A 23,486-nucleotide genomic window follows, 5' to 3' on the forward strand; every position below is an offset into this window, starting at 1 on the left:
GCGGGAGGGGAAGTGCCCAGCTGGCGGTATTTTTCCCGGACATGTTCGGCTTTTTGGCAATTCCCCCTGGACGGGGGTTTGATTACCAAAAAGCTGGACATGTCCGGGGAAAAAACGGATGTATGGTAACCCTATGCCATACCCTTTCAAAGAGGTGGGTTATCCGTTCTACCTAGTACCTACCTACCTACTTTAACGCATTTTTAAAATAGCAAAGGGTGTGGTGCAGGGGCTACTACAAAGTGCCCTTTTGGGCCATATCAATTCCTCTTTTGAGGCAAATGCAGGTGTGATGTTGAGGCTGCATAAATCTTTATGTGGAGCATGGAAGCATCTGAAGAAGTCACATTTTCACCCTTCACTGGAAATAAGTTGTCATTTCTCCTGCTTGACTCAGACACGCTATTGCAGGGGAAATGAATCTCACAGCTGATGTGTGCTTGTTCTAAACCAGATTGTTTCAATGTAACTGGAGAGCTCTCTCCTCTTTTAACGGAAGGCACTCAAGTTCCCTAAAATAACAGAACATTTCTTCAAGAAGTACTTTGATTTAAAAAAAAAAAAAAAAAAAAGAGAGAGAGAGAAAACAAAACAAAAAAAACCTCCACGCAATCCACTTCCGACAGTTTGCATTAGAAACTGGGAGCAGATTTCTAGTCAGCTGTGCTCTGGAGATAGATTTAATATTTCTGATGAGGGAGCTAATATTGTCAAAGCTATTGATGATGGAAGCCTTACCCACATAGTGGGGAAAATTCTTCCTTGTTACAACTCCGATGAGTTACTTCAAGAATGAATTTGGCCCACATCTCATTCTTTGTTGCTTTGGGCCAATTTGCTCTCCCCATTCCGCATTATGATTAGCTTCTACAAACATGGTAGGCACATCCAAAAACCTGTCATCTATTTTAGCTAAAGGGAAAAAAAAAATCCAGCAACCACCTTTGGCACCCTGCCATTTAGAAACTGCAGCAAGATATGACAAGAAGAAGAATGCCATCTTCCATGTATTTAAATGTTATAAACCCCAGGAAAGGGCAGCAAATTATTATTGTTCGGAAGGTATCCATGATAAGTAGAGCTGTATGAATAATCATTTGGTTTGCTGGTCAGCTGGAGCGGGGGTGGGGGTGGGAGGGAAGAGGAGATGATCTCAAATAGACCTGAAATGCAGATTGGTTTTTAGCAAAACAAAAAACTGGAAAAAAAAATAATTTCAGGTCAAACAAAATGTTTTGTTCAACCCTAAACAAAATATTTAGTTCCAATTCTGGGCATTTTTAACTGCTTTTCTATTAAAAGTAAAGGACATTTGTCAACCCCATTCAGAAAATCTCCAGAGGAGATGGGATGCCCCCCTTATGCCCCAGAGATAAAGCACTCACCCAGGATGTGGTCTACTGGAGCCAAGTCCCCACTATGTCTCATTTGAATTTGGGTCTCCCGCACTGCAAGTGAGTACCTTGCTGTGGGATATACTGGAGTAGGTCTCTCTCAATCTCTCTTACTGGAGCAGTTCCTCTGTGTATAAATAATTAAATATTAATTGGAGCAGGAGTTGGAACTTGGATGCCCCCCACCAGGTAAGTGCCAAGGCTATAGAATCATTCTCACTATCTTTCTGGCCAATAGAATAGATATATTAAAGAGTAGGAATGTGAGAGAAGAAGTGTATTCAGGGTGTTCAGTTTTGAAATATGGTCCCCCTGCTCAGGCCCAAAGGCCTGCACGAGACTAAGAATACAGGGTGGGAGTAGGGAAGTGACTGATTTGGGCCAAGGCTAATAGATGCTATTGATGAGGTAAAGAATGTGATGGATTGAGGCTGGAGGAAAGGAACTAGGCAATTTTCACATGCCCTCTTAATTTGTTGGAGTTTGCCCTGAGGTCATGCTCAAGTCTCAGCTGTAGGCAACTTGGAGAACATGGCTAGATCACCCTCAGCACCCATGGGAAAGCCATTTATGATATGCCTTCTAACTGTACTGCTCTATGCCATTTAATCCCTCAGAAATTTTGTCTTGTACCCACCTTCTGCCTGTGTCTGCAGCATAGTGGTTCACTTGAAGGGAATAGCATAAAGAAGACAGAGGAGAATGCAAAATTCATTGAGATGGCAGAATTTGAAGACGACATGTTGTCTATCCCTTTAGATCTCAGCTTTTAAAGATTCTCACTGCCAGAAGCTTATCATAAAACACAATAGTGTAGTATGCTCCTCTTAGAGTGATTTGAGTGCCTACAATCTGATAAACAAATCACTGGAATGTATAAAAGAAGCAGTCCCTGCCCCAAAGATGTTATAATCTAAGCACAGATAAAACATAACAAAGGAAGTCAGACAGCAGGAGCATAGCAGAAAGGGAGAATAAGAATTATAGCAATAAGACACTGTAGCCATTTTATTTACCTATTTTGCATGCTTCTTGGGGATTTTATATATATGTGTGCCTGCGTAGATAACATATGCACGTGCGTGCGTCCGCACACACACAAAACATATGTATATCGATTCATAGATTCCAAGGCCAAAAGGGATCACTGTGATCATCTAGTCTGACCTCCTGTACAAGACAGGCCATAGAACTTTCCCTCCGCCCCAAATTCCTAAGAAGATCTTTTAGAAAAAAATCCAATCTTGATTTAAAGATTCAGTGATGGAGACTCCACCACAAGCTCTCGTAAATGGTTCCAATCATTATTTACCATCACTGTTAAAAATGTGTGTCTTATTTCCAGTCTGAATGTATCTAGCTTCAACTTCCAGTCCCTGGACCATGTTATACCTTTTTCTGCTAGACTGAAGAGCCCATTATCACATATGGGTTCCACATGTAGGTACTTACATACTGTAATCAAGTCACCCCTCAGCCTTCTCTTTGTTAAGATTAGTAGATTGACCTCCATGAGCCTAGCATTATAAGGCATGTTTTCTAATCCTTTGATCATTCTCGTGGCTCTTCTCTGAACTCTCTCCAGTTTATCAACATTCTCCTTGAGTTGTAGACACCAGAACTAGAAACACATATACATATACTTTAGTTAATTTTCTTGTGTAAAATTAATTTTTAAAATTATTTGGGGTGTGACATGGTAGAGGAGGGCTGAGGATGTAGAAGCAGAAAGGATAAAGGAAGAGGAAAAGAAAGATGGGGGAGGATAGAGTTAGAGCAAGGAAGAGTAGGGGCATGATACTTCTCTACTGCCTTTTTACTCTTTCTCTCCCCCTCAGTGCCTACTACATGTTTCTCAGCTGCTCACTCTGGTGAGCCAGTGGGGAGGTCTTGTCTTCTCTAAATCTGTGGCCAGGCCTCTGCCAATTGATCTTTCAATGGGCATTGGACCTTCTGATGAGAGCACTGCTTAAGATGTGTAAATCTTCGGCTTTGGTGGTATAGATGCTTTTTTCATTGACTCACTCTGTAGCCTTGGACAGCTCCCTAAACCATACTGTGTCTTATTTTCCCTATCTGGAAAATGAGAATAATACTTGATTTTTCAATTTCCACAGGACAATTATGAGAATTAATTATCTATATAAATAAATAGATAATACATTATTCTACCAAGAGGTGATCTAATATCTTAGCCATGAAACCACAATGCCACCTTTTCAGCATCGCTAGGGATGTGGCAAGAGATAACAAATCGACCTTACTGCCTGAAAACACTGAACAACTTACTCTACCTTTATCAAAGTAAACCACAACAGGTTTCACTTCTCAAAGGAAATGAAGGCCAAGAGGAGCCATGAAAAAGAGACTGAAATGGAGCTTAATAATGGGCTTGCTGCAGGAGTCTGTGTGAAATTTTATGGCCTGTTTTACGCAGGTCAGATCAGGTGATAACAGCTATATCTGACTTTAAAATCTATTAGTATTCTCCTTAGTCCTTATTACCACTTGTAATGAATGGAAATAAACACCTGATTAGTTTAGCGCTGGTGTATATTGTGTACATGGAGCAGGGCAGATTTTCTCTCTCAGACGAGGCAAGAGATTAAAATATATATATATATATTGGGCCAAAGTCAGCCTTAGCAGAAGCAGTCACATCTCCCATTAACTTCAGGAGGGTTATACCTGCTCATGTCATGTCTGAATTTGGTTTATCTTAAATTTAGAGATGGGTCCAAATTGGACCCTTTTATATTTCCCCCTTCCTTCCTTCCTCCATCATACTTTGGTGGTTTGGATAAAACAGAATTGGGACCTAAATCATCCTGGTTTGACCGCTATAGAGATGACAAAATCAGAACCTTTTAATCCAAACCATCCAGCTCCTAACTTTGTTGGCTTGAATATACTGAAACCTGGCTCTGAACTGCCTCTGGTTTTGCAAAACTGTGCTTTCGGTAATCCAATACCAAAACTCCTCACCTCATTTTGGCTTTCATGCTAAATGTCTGTAAGGTAGCTAGTCACATTAAAGTGCCAGCTTCAACTACACTCTGCTAATAAGTACTCATTTAATTATGACAGAGTAAAAGCCCCCACCCTAGCAAGGTTATTTTGAGCAATTGTGCCTCGAGGGGAGGTGACAATTCAGTTTCAGAGCTGTATCTTGTTTTGGTGTGGCTGTTTCTGACAGACTGAGAATACAATTATATTGTGAAATATGTATCCTTTCTGAAGTTGCTGTTAACTTCATAATTGGTGTCTAATTACTAAAGAAAGAATATCTTATACTTCTGACACCAGGTGTGTGTATTGCTTAATCTACCTCCATTATTGACTTGGTTAAGTGCCAACAGGTACTTTACTAATTTCTTCCATTTGTGCAATATCAAAACTGGCTAGATTGTGTCTGCAGTGTTTTGAATGTTTGTGTTTAGTAGCTAATAATAACACAGAAAAAATGGAGTGAACCTTAAGGAAACTGAAGAGCAGAGAGGTTGTATCTTCTTCCAAGTAAACCAGTGAGTCAGTGAGAGAACTGGAACTGGAACTTAGGTCTACTGGCAAGCAGTCCCCTTCTCTGAGACTGCACAGCATCTCAGAACCAATGTCTACAAAGGCATAACTGTTTGGTTCCAGGGGAGTTGGTAGTTGGAAATATAGCCCTGGTTAAACTGATTGGTATCTGAAGGTTGTGGGTTTGACTCTTGCTTGATCTCACATTGAAAGGCCGCCTCCAGTTTACTCAGCTGAAAAATGGGTACCTGATCCATAGGGTTAGGACAGCTAAATGTGGTTGGATATGAGGCTGGCCATAGCACTCCCTTGTGTATCGTTGGCTACGAAATGGATGTGCCTTAACTGTGTTATCCCAATGAGCGATTGGCTTGGGGGAACTTTTACATTTACTTTGATTCTGTGATGGTATTGGTGCACGTTAACAGACAGTAGTACTTACAGTAGAACCTCAGGGTTATGAACACCAGAGTTAAAAACTGACCAGTCAACCACACCCTCATGTGGAACTGGAAGTGTCCAATCAGGCAGCAGCAGAGACCAAAAAAAAATACAGTACAGTACTGTGTTAAATGTAAACTACTACAAAATAAAGGGAAAGTTTAAAAAAAAAAGATTTGACAAAGTAAGGAAACTGTTCCTGAGCTTGTTTCGTTTAAATTAAGATGGTTAACTTTAAAAGAAGCATTTTTCTTTGGCATAGTAACGTTTCAAAGCTGTATTAAGTGAGTGTTCACTTGTAAACTTTTGAAAGAACAACCATAATGTTTTGTTCAGAGTTACGAACATTTCAGAGTTATGAATAACCTCCATTCCCGAGCTGTTCGTAACTCCGAGGTTCTAGTGTGTAACCAAAATGGCTACCAGAGAAGAAATGATTCCCAAATCCAATGGATTAGTAAACTTTTTTTTTCCAAAAAATAATTTTGAATTTTATGTAAAATAAAATAAGACTGAGATAAAGACTGGGACAGTAAATGAGCTACAACAGTTATACACAGGTCAAATCCCTATGTTATAAACCATAATTAATTAGCTAACTTAATGAAGATTCATGCCCCAAAAGGAGGCATTTAGCTTGTTTCAGTACACTGGGTCATATATTAAACTAAAATCTTTAAGATATTAAGTCTTGTCTCAAGGCCTAGGAAAGTTCTCCTAATGGTCTTTACTGTGTGCATTGTCATCTTAATATAGCTATAAGCAATTAAAAAAGAGACAAAAAGGCACTTCAGTGCTGGATAGACTGTAAGTCAATCCACAGTTAAATGAGGATAAGGGACGTAGCAAATAAAACACATTTTGGATCCAGATTCCCTTAAGTGGGACGGCAATTAAAATGTACACATATGAGCTATCTTCCTCTTCCTTCTGAGAATTCAGAAGAGGTGGGCTGGTTGGCTTGAAAGATTTTTTTTTTTTTTTTTTCCAGCAAGGCATTAACTGGACTTGTCCCTGAAGATAGTTTTTTCTTGACAAATGCAGAATTTTGCTAGGAGTAATAGGTTTCCACTCCTGCCTTTTCATATGCCTGTTTCAGAGGTACAAACTCTTTCTGAAGTGTGTGGGACAATATGATATGGAATTGGCAAGTGATCATCCCTATGGTTTAGCTGCTTTTAGGATTCACTTTTATATAGGATTCATTTGAGGAAAGACGTGGACAAATTGGAGGGAGTCCAGACGAGAGTGACAAAAATAATGATAAGGTTTAGAAAGCCTGACCTATGATGAAAGGTTACAAAAACTGGTCTTGGGAAAAGAAGACTGAGGGGGGACTTGATAAGTCTTCAAATATATTAAGGGCTGTTATAAAGAGGACAGAGATCAGTAGGACAAGAAATAAAGGGCTTAATCTGCAGCAAGGGAGATTTAGATTAGATATTAGGAAAAGCTTTCTAACTGTAAGGGTAGTTAAGTTCTGGAATAGGCTTCCAAGGGTATGTCTACACTACAGGATGAATCCAAATTTACAGAATTCGAATTTTGGAAACAGATTGTATAAAGTCGAATGTATGCGGCCACACTAAGCACATTAATTCAGCGGTGTGCATCCATGTACCGGGGCTAGTGTTGATTTCCGGAGCGTTGCACTGTTTGTAGTTATCCCATAGCAATCCCATAGTTCCTGCAGTCTCCCCCGCCCATTGGAATTCTGGGTTGAGATCCCAGTGCCTGATGGGGCAAAAAACATTGTCGCAGGTGGTTCTGGGTACAGCCTCACCCCTCCCTCCATGAAAGCAACGGCAGACAACCATTTCGCGCCTTTTTTCCTGGGTGAACACTGCAGAGTCCATACCACGGCAAGCACGCCCGCTCAGCTCAAGACAGCAGTCATGAACATTGTAAACACCTCGCGCATTCTCGTGCAGTTTATGCTGAACCAGGACCAGAAAAACGAGGCGAGGAGGAGGCGGCAACGGCAGCGCAGCGACAAGAGTGATGAGGACATGGACACAGAATTCTCTCAAACCGCGGGCCTCGGTGCTTTGGAGATCATGTTGTTAATGGGGCAGGTTCTATCCGTGGAACGCCGATTCTGGGCCTGGGAAACAAGCACAGACTGGTGGGACCGCATAGTGTTGCAGATGTGGGACGATTCCCAGTGGCTGCGAAACTTTCGTATGCGTAAGGGCACTTTCATGGAACTTTGTGACTTGCTGTCCCCTGCCCTGAAGCACCAGAATACCAAGATGAGAGCAGCCCTCACAGTTGAGAAGCGAGTGGCGATAGCCCTGTGGAAGCTTGCAATGCCAGACAGCTACCGGTCAGTCAGGAATCAGTTTGGAGTGGGCAAATCTACTGTGGGGGCTGCTGTGATGCAAGTAGCCAAAGCAATCACTGAGCTGCTGCTACGAAAGGTAGTGACTCTGGGAAATGTGCAGGTCATAGTGAATGGCTTTGCTGCAATGGGATTCCCTAACTGTGGTGGGGCAATAGATGGAACCATATTCCTATCTTGGCACCGGAGCACCAGGGTACCCAGTACATAAACCGCAAGGGGTACTTTTCAATGATGCTGCAAGCACTGGTGGATCACAAGGGACGTTTCACCAACATCAACATGGGCTGGCCGGGAAGGGTTCATGATGCTCGTGTCTTCAGGAACACTACTCTGTTTAAACGGCTGCAGCAAGGGACTTACTTCCCGGACCAGAAAATAACCGGTGGGGATGTTGAAATGTGAATAATTATCCTTGGGGACCCAGCCTACCCCTTAATGCCATGACTCATGAAGCCATACACAAGCAGCCTGGACAGGAGTCAGGAGCTGTTCAACTACAGGCTGAGCAAGTGCAGAATGGTGGTAGAATGTGCATTTGGCTGTTTAAAAGGTCGCTGGCGATCGTTACTGACTCGCTCAGACCTCAGCCAAACCAATATCCCTATTGTTGCTGCTTGCTGTGTGCTCCACAATCTCTTTGAAAGTAAGGGGGAGACCTTTATGGCAGGGTGGGAGGCTGAGACAAATCGCCTGGCTGCTGATTATGCACAGCCAGACACCAGGGTGATTAGAAGAGCACACCAGGAAGATGAAAACCAGTTTCATGACTGGCCAGGCTACAGTGTGAAATTTCTGTTTGTTTCTCGTTGATGAAAACCCCACCCCCTTTATTGACTCATTCTCTGTAAGGAACCCACCCTCCTCCCCCTTCAATCACAGCTTGCTTTCAAAGGAAATAGTCACTATTGTTTAAAAATCATTTATTCTTTATTAATTGATTATAAAAAGAGGGAGAGAACCCGGGTGGGGTTTGGGAGGAGGATCAGAGGGAAGGAAAAGGCCACTAAAAAAAGGTTAAAAAAATGACAGCCTTTTGCTTGGGCTGTCCACTGGGGTGGAATGGGAGGGTGCACGGAGCCTCCCCGCCCGCGTTCTTACACGTCTGGGTGAGGAGGCTATGGAACATGGTGAGGAGGGAGGGGGGTTATACAGGGGCTGTAGCGCCAGTCTGTGATCCTGCTGCCATTCCTGAAGCTCCACCAGATGCTGGAGCATGTCTGTTTGCTCACACAGCAGCCCCAGCATTGCATCCTGCCGCCACCTCTCATCTCGAGCGTCCCGCCTGTCCTCACATTGGTCCCGCCTGTCCTCACGTTGGTCCCTCCTGTCCTCACGTTCACTGGCATCTTTCCTATACTTTGAAACCGTGTCCTTCCACTCATTCAGATGAACTCTTTCACTGTGGGTGGATTCCATGATTTCCGCAAACATCTCATCTTGCGTCCTCTTTTTCCGACGCCTTATCTGAGATAGCCTTCGGGACAGAGGAGGGAGGCTTGAAAAATTTGCAGCTGCTGGAGGGAGGGAAAAAAGGAGAGAATTTTTTAAGAAGATACATTTTACAGAACAATGCTTATACTCTTTCACGGTGACCAACACATAGCACGTGTGATTTCTGTGCAAGGTCGCATTTTTCCTCTTAATATTTAGTGCCTGTGGCTTTGCTGCTAGAGATCACAGACGCAGGTCCGGGCAACAGAATTCGGCTTGCATGTGGCCATGGTAAGCCATTGTCTTTCGGCTTCTGCGCCCTCCTTTCCCACATACCAAGCAAAGCCCGTTGAGTGCTGCGGTTTTCCTGTTAACCTTCAGCAGCAGAAAACAACCCCCCCCCCCATCCAATTCTCTGGATGATCACTTTATCCCTCCCCCCACCGCGTGGCTGGTATCCGGGAAGATCCCTGCTAGCCAAATGCAAAAAGCTTAGGGCCAATTCCTTGCCCCCCCCCCCCCAGCGCTTGGCTAACTGCAGGGAAGGATTTCTTTTCAGTCACAGGCAAACAGCCGAGTAGGAACGGCCACCTCTGTCCTCTTAATTAAATTCCCGTATTTCAACCAGGTTACCATGAGTGATATCACTCTCCTGAGGATTACACAGCAAGATAAAGAACACATGTTGCTTGAATGCCAGCAAACACCGGGACCATACGCTGCCAGGTTTTGTCATGAATGATACCAGATTACTTGCTACTAGCATGGCGTGGTCAAGTATCCTACCATGGAGGATGGAATAAGGCTGCACTGCCCAGAAACCTTGTGGCAAGGCTTTTGGAGTACCTCCAGGAGAGCTTCGTGGAGATGTCCCTGGAGGATTTCCGCTCCATCCCCAGACACGTTAACAGACTTTTCCAGTAGCTGTACTGGCCGCGAATGCATCCCAAGTCCTCAGGGCAAAGTAATCATTAAAAAACGCTTGCTTTTAAAACAAGTTTTATATTTTAAAAGGTAAACTCACCTGAGGTCCCTTCTATTGGGTCATGGTCTTGGATACTGGCTTGGGAGGATACTTCAGTCAGGCTGAGAAAAAGATCCTGGCTGTTGGGAAGAACGGAGTGCTGTGTGCTCTCCACAAGCTCGTCGTCCTCCTCCTCCTCTTCCCCGTCTGCAGAATCCTCAGGTGTGGCTGATGAGATTACCCCTGCCTCGGAATCCACAGTCAGAGGTGGAGTAGTGGTGGCGGCCCCCCCTAGAATTGCATGCAGCTCGGCGTAGAAGCGGCATGTCCGCGGCTCTGACCCGGAGCGACTGTTTGCCTCCTTTGTTTTTTGATAGGCTTGTCTGAGCTCCTCGACTTTCACGCGGCACTGATCTGAGTCCCTATTGTGGCCTCTCTCCTTCATGCCCTTGGAGATTTTTTCAAAAGTTTTGGCATTTTGTCTTTTCGAACAAAGTTGTGCTAGCACTGAATCCTCTCCCCATATAGCGATCAGATCCAGTACCTCCCGTATGATCCATGCTGGTGCTCTTTTTCGATTATCGGCCTGCATGGTTACCTGTGCTGATGAGCTCTCTGTGGTCACCTGTGCTCTCCACGCTGGGCAAACAGGAAATAAAATTCAAATGTTCACGGGGCTTTTCCTGTCTACCTGGCCAGTGCATCCGAGTTCAGATTGCTGTCCAGAGCGGTCACAATGGTGCACTGTGGGATAGCTCCCGGAGGCCAATACCATCGAATTGCGGCCACACTAACCCTAATTCGAAATGACAATATCGATTTTGGCGCTACTCCGTTTGTCGGGGAGGAGTACAGAAATCAATTTTAAGAGCCCTTTATTTTGAAATAAATGGCTTCGTTGTGTGGACGGGTGCAGGGTTAATTCGATTTAACGTTGCTAAATTCGAATTAAACTCATAGTGTAGACCAGGCCCAAGAGAGGTTGTGGAATTCCCATCACTGGAGGTTTTTAAGAACAGGTTGGACAAACACCTATCAAGGATTGTCTAGGTTTACTTGGCCCTGCCTCAGAACAGGGAGCTGGACTTGATGACCTCTCCAGATCGGGGGGGGGAGGGCGGGCTGGAGCTAGGGGTGATGGGGTGCGGCAGCACTCCCTGGTTTGAAGTGCTTTCCAGCATATACAGAGTTTGCGATTTTGTTCACTGGCTCTCAGCACCCCCGCTATAAAAATTGTTCCAAGGCCCCTGCTCCAGGTCCCTCCCAGTCCTACATTTCTATGATTCTATATCCAGTGTGGGAAGCTGGGCATGTCTGATGGCAGGATTTGCATTGCCTCAATTGCCTGTCTTCCTGGGTTTTTTGCATGTAGGGACCCTATAATCCATCTCCATATTCTATTTGTGGCTTCCCGGTGGAGGAGAAAATCAGTGGCGCTGAGTCTAGGTTTATTCTAATTGTAACTTGCTTTACTTGCACATTTGTACCAGTCCTGAAATGAGATGCTCAAACAATGTTCAGGTTAATCCCTTCTTCCAGGAATTTCAGGACAATACCAATGTCCAACTCTCCCCAAGCTACCTCGCTATCCGCATCTTGCATTGGCCAAAATGAACACCACCACAGCATGTCTTCCCAACAGTCACAATGTGCTTACACTGCCTTCCACTTTTTTTTTCTTCGTGTGCAACAGCGAGCCCATGTGATATAGAATATGTGTATATTTCATATAATGTGGGTGGGTGGGTGTGTATAAAATGTATGGTGAAATTCTGGCCCCATTGAAGTCCGTGAGAGTTTAACTTTTGATTTCAATAGGGACAGGATTTTACCCATAGTGTCCAATTTCAGGAGTTCAGGGTTGAGTTTTTCCCTGGCCTCAGAATCAGTATCACTGATGTATTAAGGATAGGGATATTTTGAACCCTGTCTTGGTTCCCAAGTGCATCTAATTTCTTCTCCTGCTAAGAACTGCTTTCGCTAAGTGAATATGTGAGTTTGGACATCCTTTGTTCTTTTAAGCTCGGGTTCCATGTGTCCTATTCTTTGCTTATTCCTGGAAACTCTTGAATCTAAGGCTGACCATTTCTCAAGAACTGCCTGCCTCTACTCTCTCCTGTGCAAAGAAGGCAGATTTTTGAGGCGTGGCCAGCAGAGCCAAAGTGAGCTCTTTTTGAAGAGGTTTCAGAATCCCCTTTCTCTTCAGTCACTGTTTCAAAGAAGTAAAATGCTATCAGCACATTCCACTGTTCCTTAGAACATCAGGGGTTGAGGGAGTCTGAGACAAATGGGTATTCACCCATGAAAGCTCATGCTCCTACACGTCTGTTAGTCTATAAGGTGCCACAGGACTCTTTGCTGCTGAGACATCCGGCTTCCTCTTTCGTTTCTCCGCTGTCTGCTTACCCCTGAACAGTGGAGTGGACAAGGTTCTCTTTCCGTCTATTTGGGAGAGCAAAGTGTTTGCTTTGTGTTGTATGTGGTGAGCTTTCCAGTTGCTGGAGCAATTCTTCTCTGCTTCCTCTCCTGTTGGCACGAAGCTCTTCTCCATTTAGAAACCTTTGAAATTCAGGAGTTATAGAAAAATAAATCATCAATCTAAAGATGTGTTAAAAGAAGAGTGCTAGCTATTTTTTAATTTTAGAGAATATTGAGCTTTCTGAGGCGTTATGAACGCTGTATCTTTTTTAGAAAAGTTCTAGACCGTTTTAGTAAACATTTTGGAATGGGGAAAGGCTATGGGTTTTCTTTTTCAGTTACCTGAGTGCTTATGACAGGTACCAGGTTCATAGCCCTGGAGACAGAAGTGCTCTGTCCACAGAAGAGTTTCAGTGGGCACTAAGGTAGTAGAAGCCTCACCATGCATCCAGCTAACTTGCTTCAACCCTATTCTTGAGAGACCATCTCTAAATTGAGGGTAGTTCAGTTTCCCTCTTCCTTCAATCCTTAGCTACTCCTCTAAGGACTAACAAGGTAACAGATAACTAACTCTGTGGATGAGGGGAAAGCAGTGGATGTGTTATTCCTTGACTTTAGCAAAGCTTTTGATACAGTCTCCCACAGTATTCTTGCCAGCAAGTTAAAGAAGTATGGGCTGGATGAATGGACTATAAGGTGGATAGAAAGCTGGCTAGATTATCGGGCTCAACGGGTAGTGATCAACTGCTCCATGTCTAGTTGGCAGCTGGTTTCAACTGGAGTGCTCCAGGGGTCGGTCCTGGGGCCAGTTTTGTTCAATATCTTCATTAATGATCTGGAGGATGGCGTGGACTGCACTCTCAGCAAGTTTGCGGATGACACTAAACTGGGAGGAGTGGTAGATACGCTGGAGGGTAGGAATAGGATACAGAGGGACCTAGACAAATTGGAGGATTGGGCCAAAAAGAAACCTGATGAGGTTCAAAAAGGACAAGTGCAGAGTCCTGCACTTAGGACGGAAGAATCCCATGCACTATTACAGACTAGGGACTGCATGGCTAGGAAGCAGTTCTGCAGAAAAGGACCTAGGGGTTACAGTGGACGAGAAGCTGGATATGAGTCAAAAATGTGCCCTTGTTGCCAACAAGGCTAATGGCATTTTGGGCTGTATAAGTAGGGGCATTGCCAGCAGATCGAGGTTCGTGATCGTTCCCCTCTATTTGACATTGGTGAGGCCTCATCTGGAGTACTGTGTCCAGTTTTGGGCCCCACCCTACAAGAAGGATGTGGAAAAATTGGAAAGAGTCCAGCGGAGGGCAACAAAAATGATTAGGGGGCTTGTGAGGAGAGGCTGAGGGAACTGGGATTGTTTAGTCTGCAGAAGAGAAGAATGAGGGGGGATTTGATAGCTGCTTTCAACTACCTGAAAGGGGGTTCCAAAGAGGATGGATCTAGACTGTTCTCAGTGGTACCAGATGACAGAACAAGGAGTAATGGTCTCAAGTTGCAGTGTGGGAGGTTTAGGTTGGATATTAGGAAAAGCTTTTTCACTAGGAGGGTGGTGAAGCACTGGAAGGGGTTACCTAGGGAGGTGGTGGAATCTCCTTCCTTAGACGTTTTTAAGGTCAGGCTTGACAAAGCCCTGGCTGGGATGATTTAGTTGGGAATTGGACCTGCTTTGAGCAGGGGGTTGGACTAGATGACCTCCTGAGGTCCCTTCCAACCCTGATATTCTATGATTCTAAGATTCTATGAAGGGTGCCACCTGGTAGATATCTTGGTGTGGACACCTGTCTGCTGGGTTTGTTTGTCCTCCTGTAAAATGGTACTCTTGGCAGGAGGAGGATTTAAATGCATGCCATTGCTCACTAAAAGTCTGGAGGCCATGGGGAAGTCCTTCCACATCTTTGTGCCAAATACAGGAAATTGACTCACAAGCACACTTTAATTGAAGATCTGGCCTTGCCCGTTGGGGGCATGTATTCTTTCCTCCGTGTTTGGCAAGCCAGGATCTGAATGGCGGTTTGAACAGGATTTATATAGATTCACTGTGTACACTGTATTATTATTGCAATTACCATACATTCCATTCCAGTTAATTTTTGGTTTCTCATTGCATTTTTTGCTAGTAAATGGGGTGGGCGGGTGGGAACCCAAGTACAGCACACTCACAAGAGTTTCATTTGGGATGGCTGTTGAAGAGTTTAGATCAGCTTCCAGTTATCATAGAATCGTAGGACTGGAAGGGACCTCAAGAGGTCTTTAGCCCAGTCCCCTGCACTCAAGGCAGGACTAAATATTAATACATGCATTTAATTGTTCATAAAAATACCCCCTTTTTGAACTGCAGAATTCATTTCCTTTAATCTTGTTGCTGCACCCTTCTAAATATTCAGTCAGGCACCTTCCAAACTGGGACACATGCATGTAGAAGCAAACTCCAGGTCTCCTCCCACTTCATGGAAGGCAGTGGAATTTTGGCACTACTTTCAGGAATAAATAAAAAAATAAATAAAAAAAATAAATTCTTGGTTCTAATTGGAAATTATTCCAGATACAGAGATCAACAATTTACATGGTCCTGCTAATACACGGGTTAAATCCTAGCATTAAGGATTCCATCCGCCTAATCTATCCAGGCATTATTTCCAGCATGAATCATCATGGTATCTAGGTGCTAGTATTATGGTAAAGATGCAGTTCTGCAGGACTTCTCTAATTCTTTATATTATTAAATGCACAAAGTACACTGGAATGTATCCAGGCCATTTAAAATATAGCATATTAGTACAGAATGGGCATGATCTTGCAGCTCTTCCTCAGGCAAAACTCTCCTTGATTGCAAGGGGAGTTTTGCCTGAGGAAATGTAGGAAGATTGGGCCCAAATGTGCAACTATATGAAAACAAGTTAATTGTAGACGAGACGCAGAATTGAAACACTTTACTGTGGGTTCTGGTCCTTGCCACCAAACAGTCCCAAAAGGACTGGAGAGTAGGTGGCCCTCTGCGGATGTGCAAGGTGGGTACACAAAAAGACTTCCCACCCATAGGCCCCTGTGCCACAGTCTCTAAAGCATTGCCCTCTCTGACTTCAAGAACTGCATGTGTCTAACAGCACCTGATTTCTTGGTCAGGACCATAAGGTTGCGCATTCTGCCCCAGCTGAGCTGGGATCTGGTGAGTTCAAGTGTGGCACAATTCTCATTCTGACCTGCACTTCCTCGGGACCCACTGAGTCATTCTGGCTGACTCTGCCAGAAGGGTTGGGAGGGCTTGACTCCCACTGCTGGGCAGCCTCTTTGCAAAAGCACAGTTTGTCCCAGTTCAGGCAGAGCCTTAGGAGCTACAATGTAGCCCAAATAATGTAATAACCCAACCTGTAAAATACCCACTAATGGAGCTGCTCTGGTACCTGAACTAATTATAAATCTCCCCAAAGTGCCTGCCTGGCCTTGGATCAAATATTAACTATAACTACCCAACACCATTGCCAATAGGAAACAGGAGTAATAAAACACAAAATCAGACAGAAAAGGGAGAGGGGATGAAAGGAGAACAGTGAGAAGAAAAAAATACACGTTGCTTAACTGTGATTTGTACTTTCCTCCCTAATAGATCCACAAACAATGGGCATATGAAATGCAATACAGAGGGCTTAGCAGTCATGGAACAAAGGCGTTTGATTTCTTGTTTGCCTGCAAGCTGGCAGCAGTTGGATTTTGTGCTTGTATGCTTGGCAACACTGGCTGTGCAGATAAGGACAGTAATTGCCTTTATTTTACTTCCTTTCCCCCTTATTTCTGCCTCCTTTTCCATGGTGTAATTCAGGGGCAGGTGGACCAGTGTGAGAAAGGAAGTCTTCCAATATTCATGCTGAACAAAGTGAGGAGCCCCAGACTGTCTGCACTAAGCAGGGCCTGTCTCACAGCTCCCTGTCCTGGTCCTGAAGATGCTGTCAGAATACATGCTGGATCACGTGAATCTCAGATGGTTGTTGCAAGACCTGGCTGTAGCCAGCTTTCCTAATAGAATCTAGAGTTTTCCCTGTGGAAGCATCCATCCACTGATGGATACAAAGACTGAATTGCCTTAGGACTGCCATACTCTGGGCTGATGTAAAAACATCCAGACTAATAAACTAAACCTTTTCTTAACCACATTCACGGGTAGGACTTAATCCATAGTCTACTGAAATCAATAGGACTGCCTTGGACTTTAGTAGTCTTTGGATCAAGCCTATAGTGAGGCCATGCAATTTCTGCTTCCCTTATAATGAATGAGAGCTGTGCTATTTACTTCGGTTTTAGCAGGATCAGGCGCATGCTTTGCTGTCGAGGCGATTAGTGTTATTGTGGCTGTTTCTGTTTCTTTAGCATCATTATACGGTTGTTTGAGGGACACTCACCCGTTTTATTTCACTGTATTGACCTGGCTTGGAGAGATGGCTGAGGCTACAGAATCGATAGCACCTTTTATGCAACGTATCCCAATGCGCTTTGAATAATCAATCAGTTTTTTAAATGGCCAAGGAGAGTAAGGAAGAAAAGGAGAACAAGGAATATAGTTATTTTCTAATAAGAACTTCCTTCCAGTGATCTCTCATTTTGTGGCCATTCTTTTTTAATGGACAGGTGATATTGGCACTATTATCGGAAATAATGAGTGCAGAGAGGCCTGTGCAATGTGTATTAGCTTATAGACAAGTGGTCAATAGGCAGGCTGATGGTTTGGTGTGATTCATGAAACATTCAAATGTTCAGAAAGGCACAATTCTGTACCTGAAGCTCTTCCAGTAATTTCAACTTCCACTTCTGGCCAGATGCAGGAAGTGCGGAGTCCAACGGAACACAAGTGTGAACAGCTGTTTCAAACATTCTTCAATTTTAAAAGGAACTCGGTTCAGGTTTGGATTCTGTTAGTTCTTATTGTTCCTGAATCAGTTCATTCATCACTCATGTTGGCTACAGATGGGCGCAAATCGAAATCCCAAGTCAGAACTCCCAGATTTTTGTGTGGGGGAGTTCAGATCTGGACCAAGATTTTGCAACCTGTTCCTGTTTCTCTCATAGGCTAAATCAAACCCTTAGATCCAAACATCGCTGAGCTTTGGGAAACATGGATCCAAAGTTTGCAACTCAGGCCCATCTCTAATATTATTTGCCGCCGAAGGCCTGTTTTTAAATCCAACTTAGACTGGAAGTGAAAATGAGCTTGATGGCCTCAGCCTGTTCCTTAGCAGATATCTCTGCCCACCGCAAAAGCACACAACAGTCTGACAGGCATCAACATGATTGCAGTTCTCGGGAGGAGCTGGGGTGTTACAGATCAGGAGTGAGATGCGTTGGCAAGCACTGAGCGGGTAGACTGCACCATGGCTGCTCACGCTGTCTGGCTCTAACCATTGCTACAGCCTCTCTTTCATTACCCCTATCATTTGCCAAATTCCGTCCATCACTCCCCCTTCTTCCCTCTGCAATTAAAAAAACAATTCAGGGTTTGGGGATTTGGGGGAGGCTCTGGATTTGCCAGGCACCTTTTGAAATAGGTGAACTGCAATTTGATCTTGTTAACTAAAATGAATAATGCACAGTGCCAAAGAATGCAGCATTACAAGCAACACATCCTCATCTGCTCCTTGAAACCACCCCCAACATCAGAACAAAAATATCCCAACCCAACAGCCATATGCTCTCTTCTTGAGCAGAATTAATCAGACTTATGTGCCATATTCCATTTTAATTTTTATTACATGGTCCAAGATTAATGGTTAATATAGTACATCTTCCCATCTCCACTCCCATTACAATGGAGTGCTTTGAATAACTATTAACTTTGCGGTTAACTGAAAGAAAATTGTTAATCATCTACAAGCTTATGTTGCATAAAAACCATTCTCTGTAACCTTCTCCCGGCTGTGGGAGAGCCCGTTTTCTTAGTGCTGACCTTCAATAACACCTGGTACCTGAAGCTTGCAAAACACAGGGCTCAAAAATCATATTACAGTGGCTTATCAGCTATCCAAGGTCATAAACTGTGTGAACCAGTGAAGTGTATCTTATGTTTCATAGTGTTGATGTTGTTCCAACATCCAGTTCCCGTTCCAACAAAGATATGGTTCTCTGGGTCCTCAGAAAACATAACTAATGAGCGTATTTTTTTTTTTTTAAACTTTGCAAGTCAGGGTTAATCTACAGTGCGTTGCTGGGAAACATTCTGTGGCAGTACAGTCTGTTCTTCTTTCAGAACTACAGTTCAAATGTGCTCCAGAACAAAACATATATGCATTTGCAGTTCAGCTGCAAGGTTATATTTCCTTTGTGTAATGCTAGAACTCTAAACAAGGAGAAGTTCTTTTCCAAGGCGTCAAACGCAGTCAGTAACACAATGATATATGTGGGGAAAACAGCGTCTTATGAAATGCTCTCCTCCATTTACAAACAAACCTGAATCAAGTGTACCTGGGTGCACCCCTGGTCCTCCTGCTGCATCTCAATGCAAGTCAAAGGTAGGGTGACCAGATAGCAAGTGTGAAAAATTGGTACAGGGGGTTGGGGGATAGTAGGCACCTATATAGACACAGCCCCCAATACCAGGACTGTCCCCATGAAATCAGGACATCTGGTCACCCTAGTTAAGGGGCACATTTGCTTCCTACTACCCCAGTACAGCCTCCTGGTTTTCAGTGGTGTAACACGGGTGCAGCAAACTGCAGAATTTAGCACTGAAGGTTCAGATTTCTTGTTAAGCAATTACATACAAAACATTTCTATCTAGCCAATCACTCATGATTCGTGATGTGGGAGGGGAAAGGACTTGCACAACAGATTAAAATCCTCACAACTCTTCTGGTACTACGATGGGCTGAGGACGTATGTTTTTCAACTATAGAAATGATTATTTATATGTCAGACTTATTAGGAAAGGTATTGTTGGGACCTTGGCAAACACATAAATATTAGGGCAGACTTGTAGTCGTTCCACCTGAATCTGGTCACTGTCAAGAAGTGAGCTAATAGCTCCAGGATTCTGTGCTACAATAAACAGCCGCCACAGCTGTTAAAAGCTAAATGTAACTTCGTATAGCCCCAAATGCAAACATTTCCACATTAGGCATTTCGTGCCCTCCCCTAGCACAGAGCTCCTGTCAGTGACCTCAGGAAGTCTCCACTGAATCCCTGTGGGGCTGCAATGCAGGGCTGGTTTCTCCCTCAGGAAAGAAATCTCTCTTTCATTCGTACTCTTCTGGCTCATGAAAGTGAGGGAGAAACAGCAAAAGTTCAGGTCAAGTTTAATGTGGGCAATCCCCACATAAGCTTTTATGAAGCATCCCGTTCCCTACCTTCAACACCCCTGCTATTCCAGACACAGGCATCTCTTGAGAAGGGACTTGCCAGAAGGGGCTAAATTTGTAGTGGTTTAGAACTGTGCACAAATGGGAGCATCAATGAGACGGTGCATTTACACCAGGATCTGAAGCCAAGTCTCCAGACGTGAAGGGCTAGCTCATTAAACTGCCCGTAGGGTGCCAGTCAGGGAGAGGTGGGCAGTACCTCTAGAGTACTAGCTATATATCTGGGATGTGCTTATTTTGGAGAAAAAGTAACATGTCTAAGGTATAAATTATCTTCTTGGTGTGACAAGCCCTCTGGCATATCTATTGACTAAGAGAAGCTGGAGGAGCATGAATTTAATCTCTGGGCTTTTAGTATGGGCCTTTGTGCCATATCATGCCCTCATTCTGCCTGTGCATTTCTTGTCCTCAATGGGAGCCGCATGCATGGATCAGGACACTACTTGGCTCTCTAACTAGTTCAGTTAGTGAAAACTGACCCACGGATTGGGACTCTACACGGATAGCTCAAGCATGCTCACTTGGCTGTCAGGCTTAGTCAGCTGGCTGTCGTACATCTCAAATGAGGCAAGGCAGAGAGAATATTCTAGAGCTGAGGAGATATGCAGCTATGCCAGAGTTTGTTTGGACTCATAATGGAGGTAGCAAGGTCTAGTGGGTAGATCACTGGACAGGGAGTTGATAGACTTGGGTTCTATCCCGGCCTCTGTCACTGACCTGCTATGTGCTCTTGGGCAAGTCACTTCATCTCTCTGTACTTTTGTTTCCCCTTCTCCCTTTACTGTCATGTCTACTTAGATTGAAAGCTTTTGGGGGCAGGGACCATCTCTTACAATGTGTACGTAAAGCATGTAGCATGATGGGGCTCCGATGTCAGTTGGACGCTTTAGGCACAAATAATAAATAAGCCAACCTCTGTCCATTGTTTGAAGAGGCAAGTATCTTCGAAATATGTATGCATATATATGCAATGTGTGGGCAGGGCTGGATTATGACCCCAAAATGTACGAAGGGGATTCACAAGTGTGACTTCCTGAGGTCCCTTCCAACCGTGATATTCTATGATTCAGATTTGAAAGGTCATCTTTGCAACATTTTAGATTTTGGAATAGGTGTTTGCATGTTTTCCCCTTTGGCAGATGCATTGTGGCGATCATGCACCCTGCACTGAAATTCAGTGCACAGCGCTGGATGCGTGACAATCAAATGAATTCTGATGATTTAAGTTTTAGCCTATTTGCATCCGCTCTGCTGCATACCAAACTGCCACTTGCTGCTGCAGAAAAGAAAACAAGGCCTTTGCAGGTTGGATCAGCTGGCCAGGTGCAGAGCCAATTTCCATGGCCGCTCCGAAGCGGAGAAGTATTTTGAAAAGAACAGAGCCTTTAGCCCTGTAAGTAAAAGCCATTTATCTTAAGGATGAAAAGGTGCTGGCAATGGAAAAATTCCAGTGCTATGAAATTCTCTGTTCTTGAACGGCTTGGATAACTGCTGCATTAGGTTCATTGCTAAGAAGTTCACAGTTGTGAATCTCTCCTTTACAAACATGGGGGAACTGGTGGGGCGGGGGGGGAAGGGCAACCAAACCAAAAAAAACCCAGCAAGAACCAGGGAGTTGTGTGCTTGTTAGTAGGGTCAAAGTGAGAATCACACTGGAATAGCCATATCCATAATATTGCTTTTAGAGTCACGGTCAATATCATTGCTTTTCAATTAGTGAAGATATTAGTAAATATCCTGTCCTAACCATAGCCCAGGGTACAATATCAGCAGAATGCACTATATAAACAAAAGGGAGCATTACTAGCTGTGCTGGGCATAGCTTTTGTTATGTTCTCAACTGGAACTATTGAATAATACTTTGCACTCTACACAGAGAATGTCAAAGTGCTTTACAAACACTGATGAAATTAGCTTCACAACACCCCTGTGAGGTAGGTAAGTAGTATTATCCCACTTCCTGGGACTGAATGTGTATGCAGTGCAGAGACTCCAGTTTGTGCAGAAAACAGCTGCCTGCCTGCTCAACAGGCTGAAGTGCTGTGAGCCTGTTGCCCATATGCTTCTGCTAGCTGCCAGTCTGCCACCATTGCCACTTCAAAGCCTTGCTCCTGTTCTCCAAAGTTGGGAATGGGTCCGGACTTGGCTATACTGATCTCCACATTACCAGGACTGCTCTCCTATGTGGCAATGCATTTTACAAAGCCCAAGACAAGATGGGTCAAAAACCAAGAGCCAGGTACTCAGCGGATGTAAATCTGGCTGTTTTTGGAGAATTTCATGGAGCTTTGTCAGGGGTGGGCAAACATTTTGGCCCGAGGGCCGCATCTGAGTATGGAAATTGTATGGTGGGCCACGAATGCTCACGAAATTGGGGATTGGTGTGTGGGAGGGGGTGAGGGCTCTGGCTGTCGGTGCGGGCTCTGGGGTGGGGCCAGAAATGAGGAGTTCAGGGTGCAGGAGGGGGCTCTGGGCTGGGACCAATGGGTTCGGAGGGCGGGATGGGGATCAGGGCTGGGGCAATGAGTTCGGGCATGGGAGGGGGTCAGGGGTGCAGGCTCTGGGCTGCGCTTACCTCAAGCAGCTCCCGGAAGCAGTGGCATGTCCCCTCTCCAGCTCCTACATGGAGGTGCGGCCAGGCGGCTCTGCGCGCTGCCCCGTCTGCAGGCCCCACCCCTGCAGCTCCCATTAGCTGCAGTTCCTGGCCAATGGGAGCTGTGGAGGTGGTGCGTGGGGCAGGGGCAGCATGCGGAGCCCCCCTGGCTGCCCTTACATGCAGGAGCTGGAGGGCCGACATGCCGCTGCTTCTGGGAGCTGTGCGGAGTCACGGCATGTGCCGAGTGGGGCAAGCCCCCGACCCCGCTCCCCAGAGCTCGAGGGCCGGATTAAAATGTCTGAAGGGCTGGATGCGGCCCCCAGGCCGTAATTTGCCAACCCCTGAGCTACATCAATTTACACGAGAGAAAAAAATTTGGGGCTAGATTTTCAGATCCGACCAGTAATCCCAAACATTGGTGTTTTGGATAAAATGAGTGCTGGATCCAAATAACCTAGTTTTGGTTATGCAGTACCAAAATCTGAGCACCTCACCCCATCTCTCTTGTTCACCATTTATGGTCTTTATTTCCCCAGTGAGCTTCATTCAGCTAAGAAAGTAAAACTAGTCGTCTCTATTCATAAGTCAGTTTCACTTTTCATTGGTGGGCAGTGTTACTTTCTTGGCTCTCATGTGCTAGCACGATGCTGTGGCTTGGGGGTTTCCAACACTTAAGGGGAATGTTTAAAAATGTTGAGAGTGGAAGTTCGTTTAGTATTTTAATTCATTTATGCTGAGTTTTGCTAGTTTTTTACACAAAGCCTAAATTTTGGGTCTAATCAAATTGACACTGTCCCTTTAAAGTTTTTAGTGTATGCCAAGATTTCTACCTTTATTTTAATTTGTGAGTGAAAATAGCAAATGTAGAAGCTGAATTTACAAGGAACCACATTAGGCAAGATGTTCACTGTAATTCTGCAATGGTGCTACACCTTTTTATACACAGTAGCCTCAGTCTTGTCACAAGTACAGATGCTGTCCCCTGGTTTGTTATTGGAACTACCACTGCTGATTTGCTTTAAATAGA

At 44.4% G+C, this 23,486-nt stretch overlaps 1 protein-coding gene across 1 annotated transcript; it reads right to left on the reverse strand.

Annotated features, from left to right (window-relative positions):
• Positions 1-8,672: 8,672 nt before the first annotated feature.
• On the reverse strand, positions 8,673-22,457 carry LOC128833654 (uncharacterized). Its single transcript, XM_054021671.1, has 3 exons — positions 22,439-22,457; positions 10,154-12,652; positions 8,673-9,212 (listed from the first exon to the last, which is right to left on the reverse strand). The coding sequence occupies exons 2-3, from the start codon at positions 10,683-10,685 to the stop codon at positions 8,713-8,715; spliced, it is 1,032 nt and encodes a 343-aa protein (XP_053877646.1). The 5' UTR covers positions 10,686-12,652; positions 22,439-22,457; the 3' UTR covers positions 8,673-8,712.
• Positions 22,458-23,486: the final 1,029 nt, after the last annotated feature.

This window comes from Malaclemys terrapin, chromosome 3, assembly GCF_027887155.1.
Source record: "Malaclemys terrapin pileata isolate rMalTer1 chromosome 3, rMalTer1.hap1, whole genome shotgun sequence".
NCBI lineage: Eukaryota > Metazoa > Chordata > Testudines > Emydidae > Malaclemys > Malaclemys terrapin.

Bases quoted from the DNA above. Each gene is read 5' to 3' on its own strand.
- LOC128833654 (XM_054021671.1), bottom strand. From the start codon at position 10,685: ATGCAGGCCGATAATCGAAAAAGAGCACCAGCATGGATCATACGGGAG. The intron at 9,213-10,153 runs GTGAGTTTACCT...CCCTCCCTCCAG, and splicing joins CCCAATAGAAGGGACCTCAG to CAGCTGCAAATTTTTCAAGC.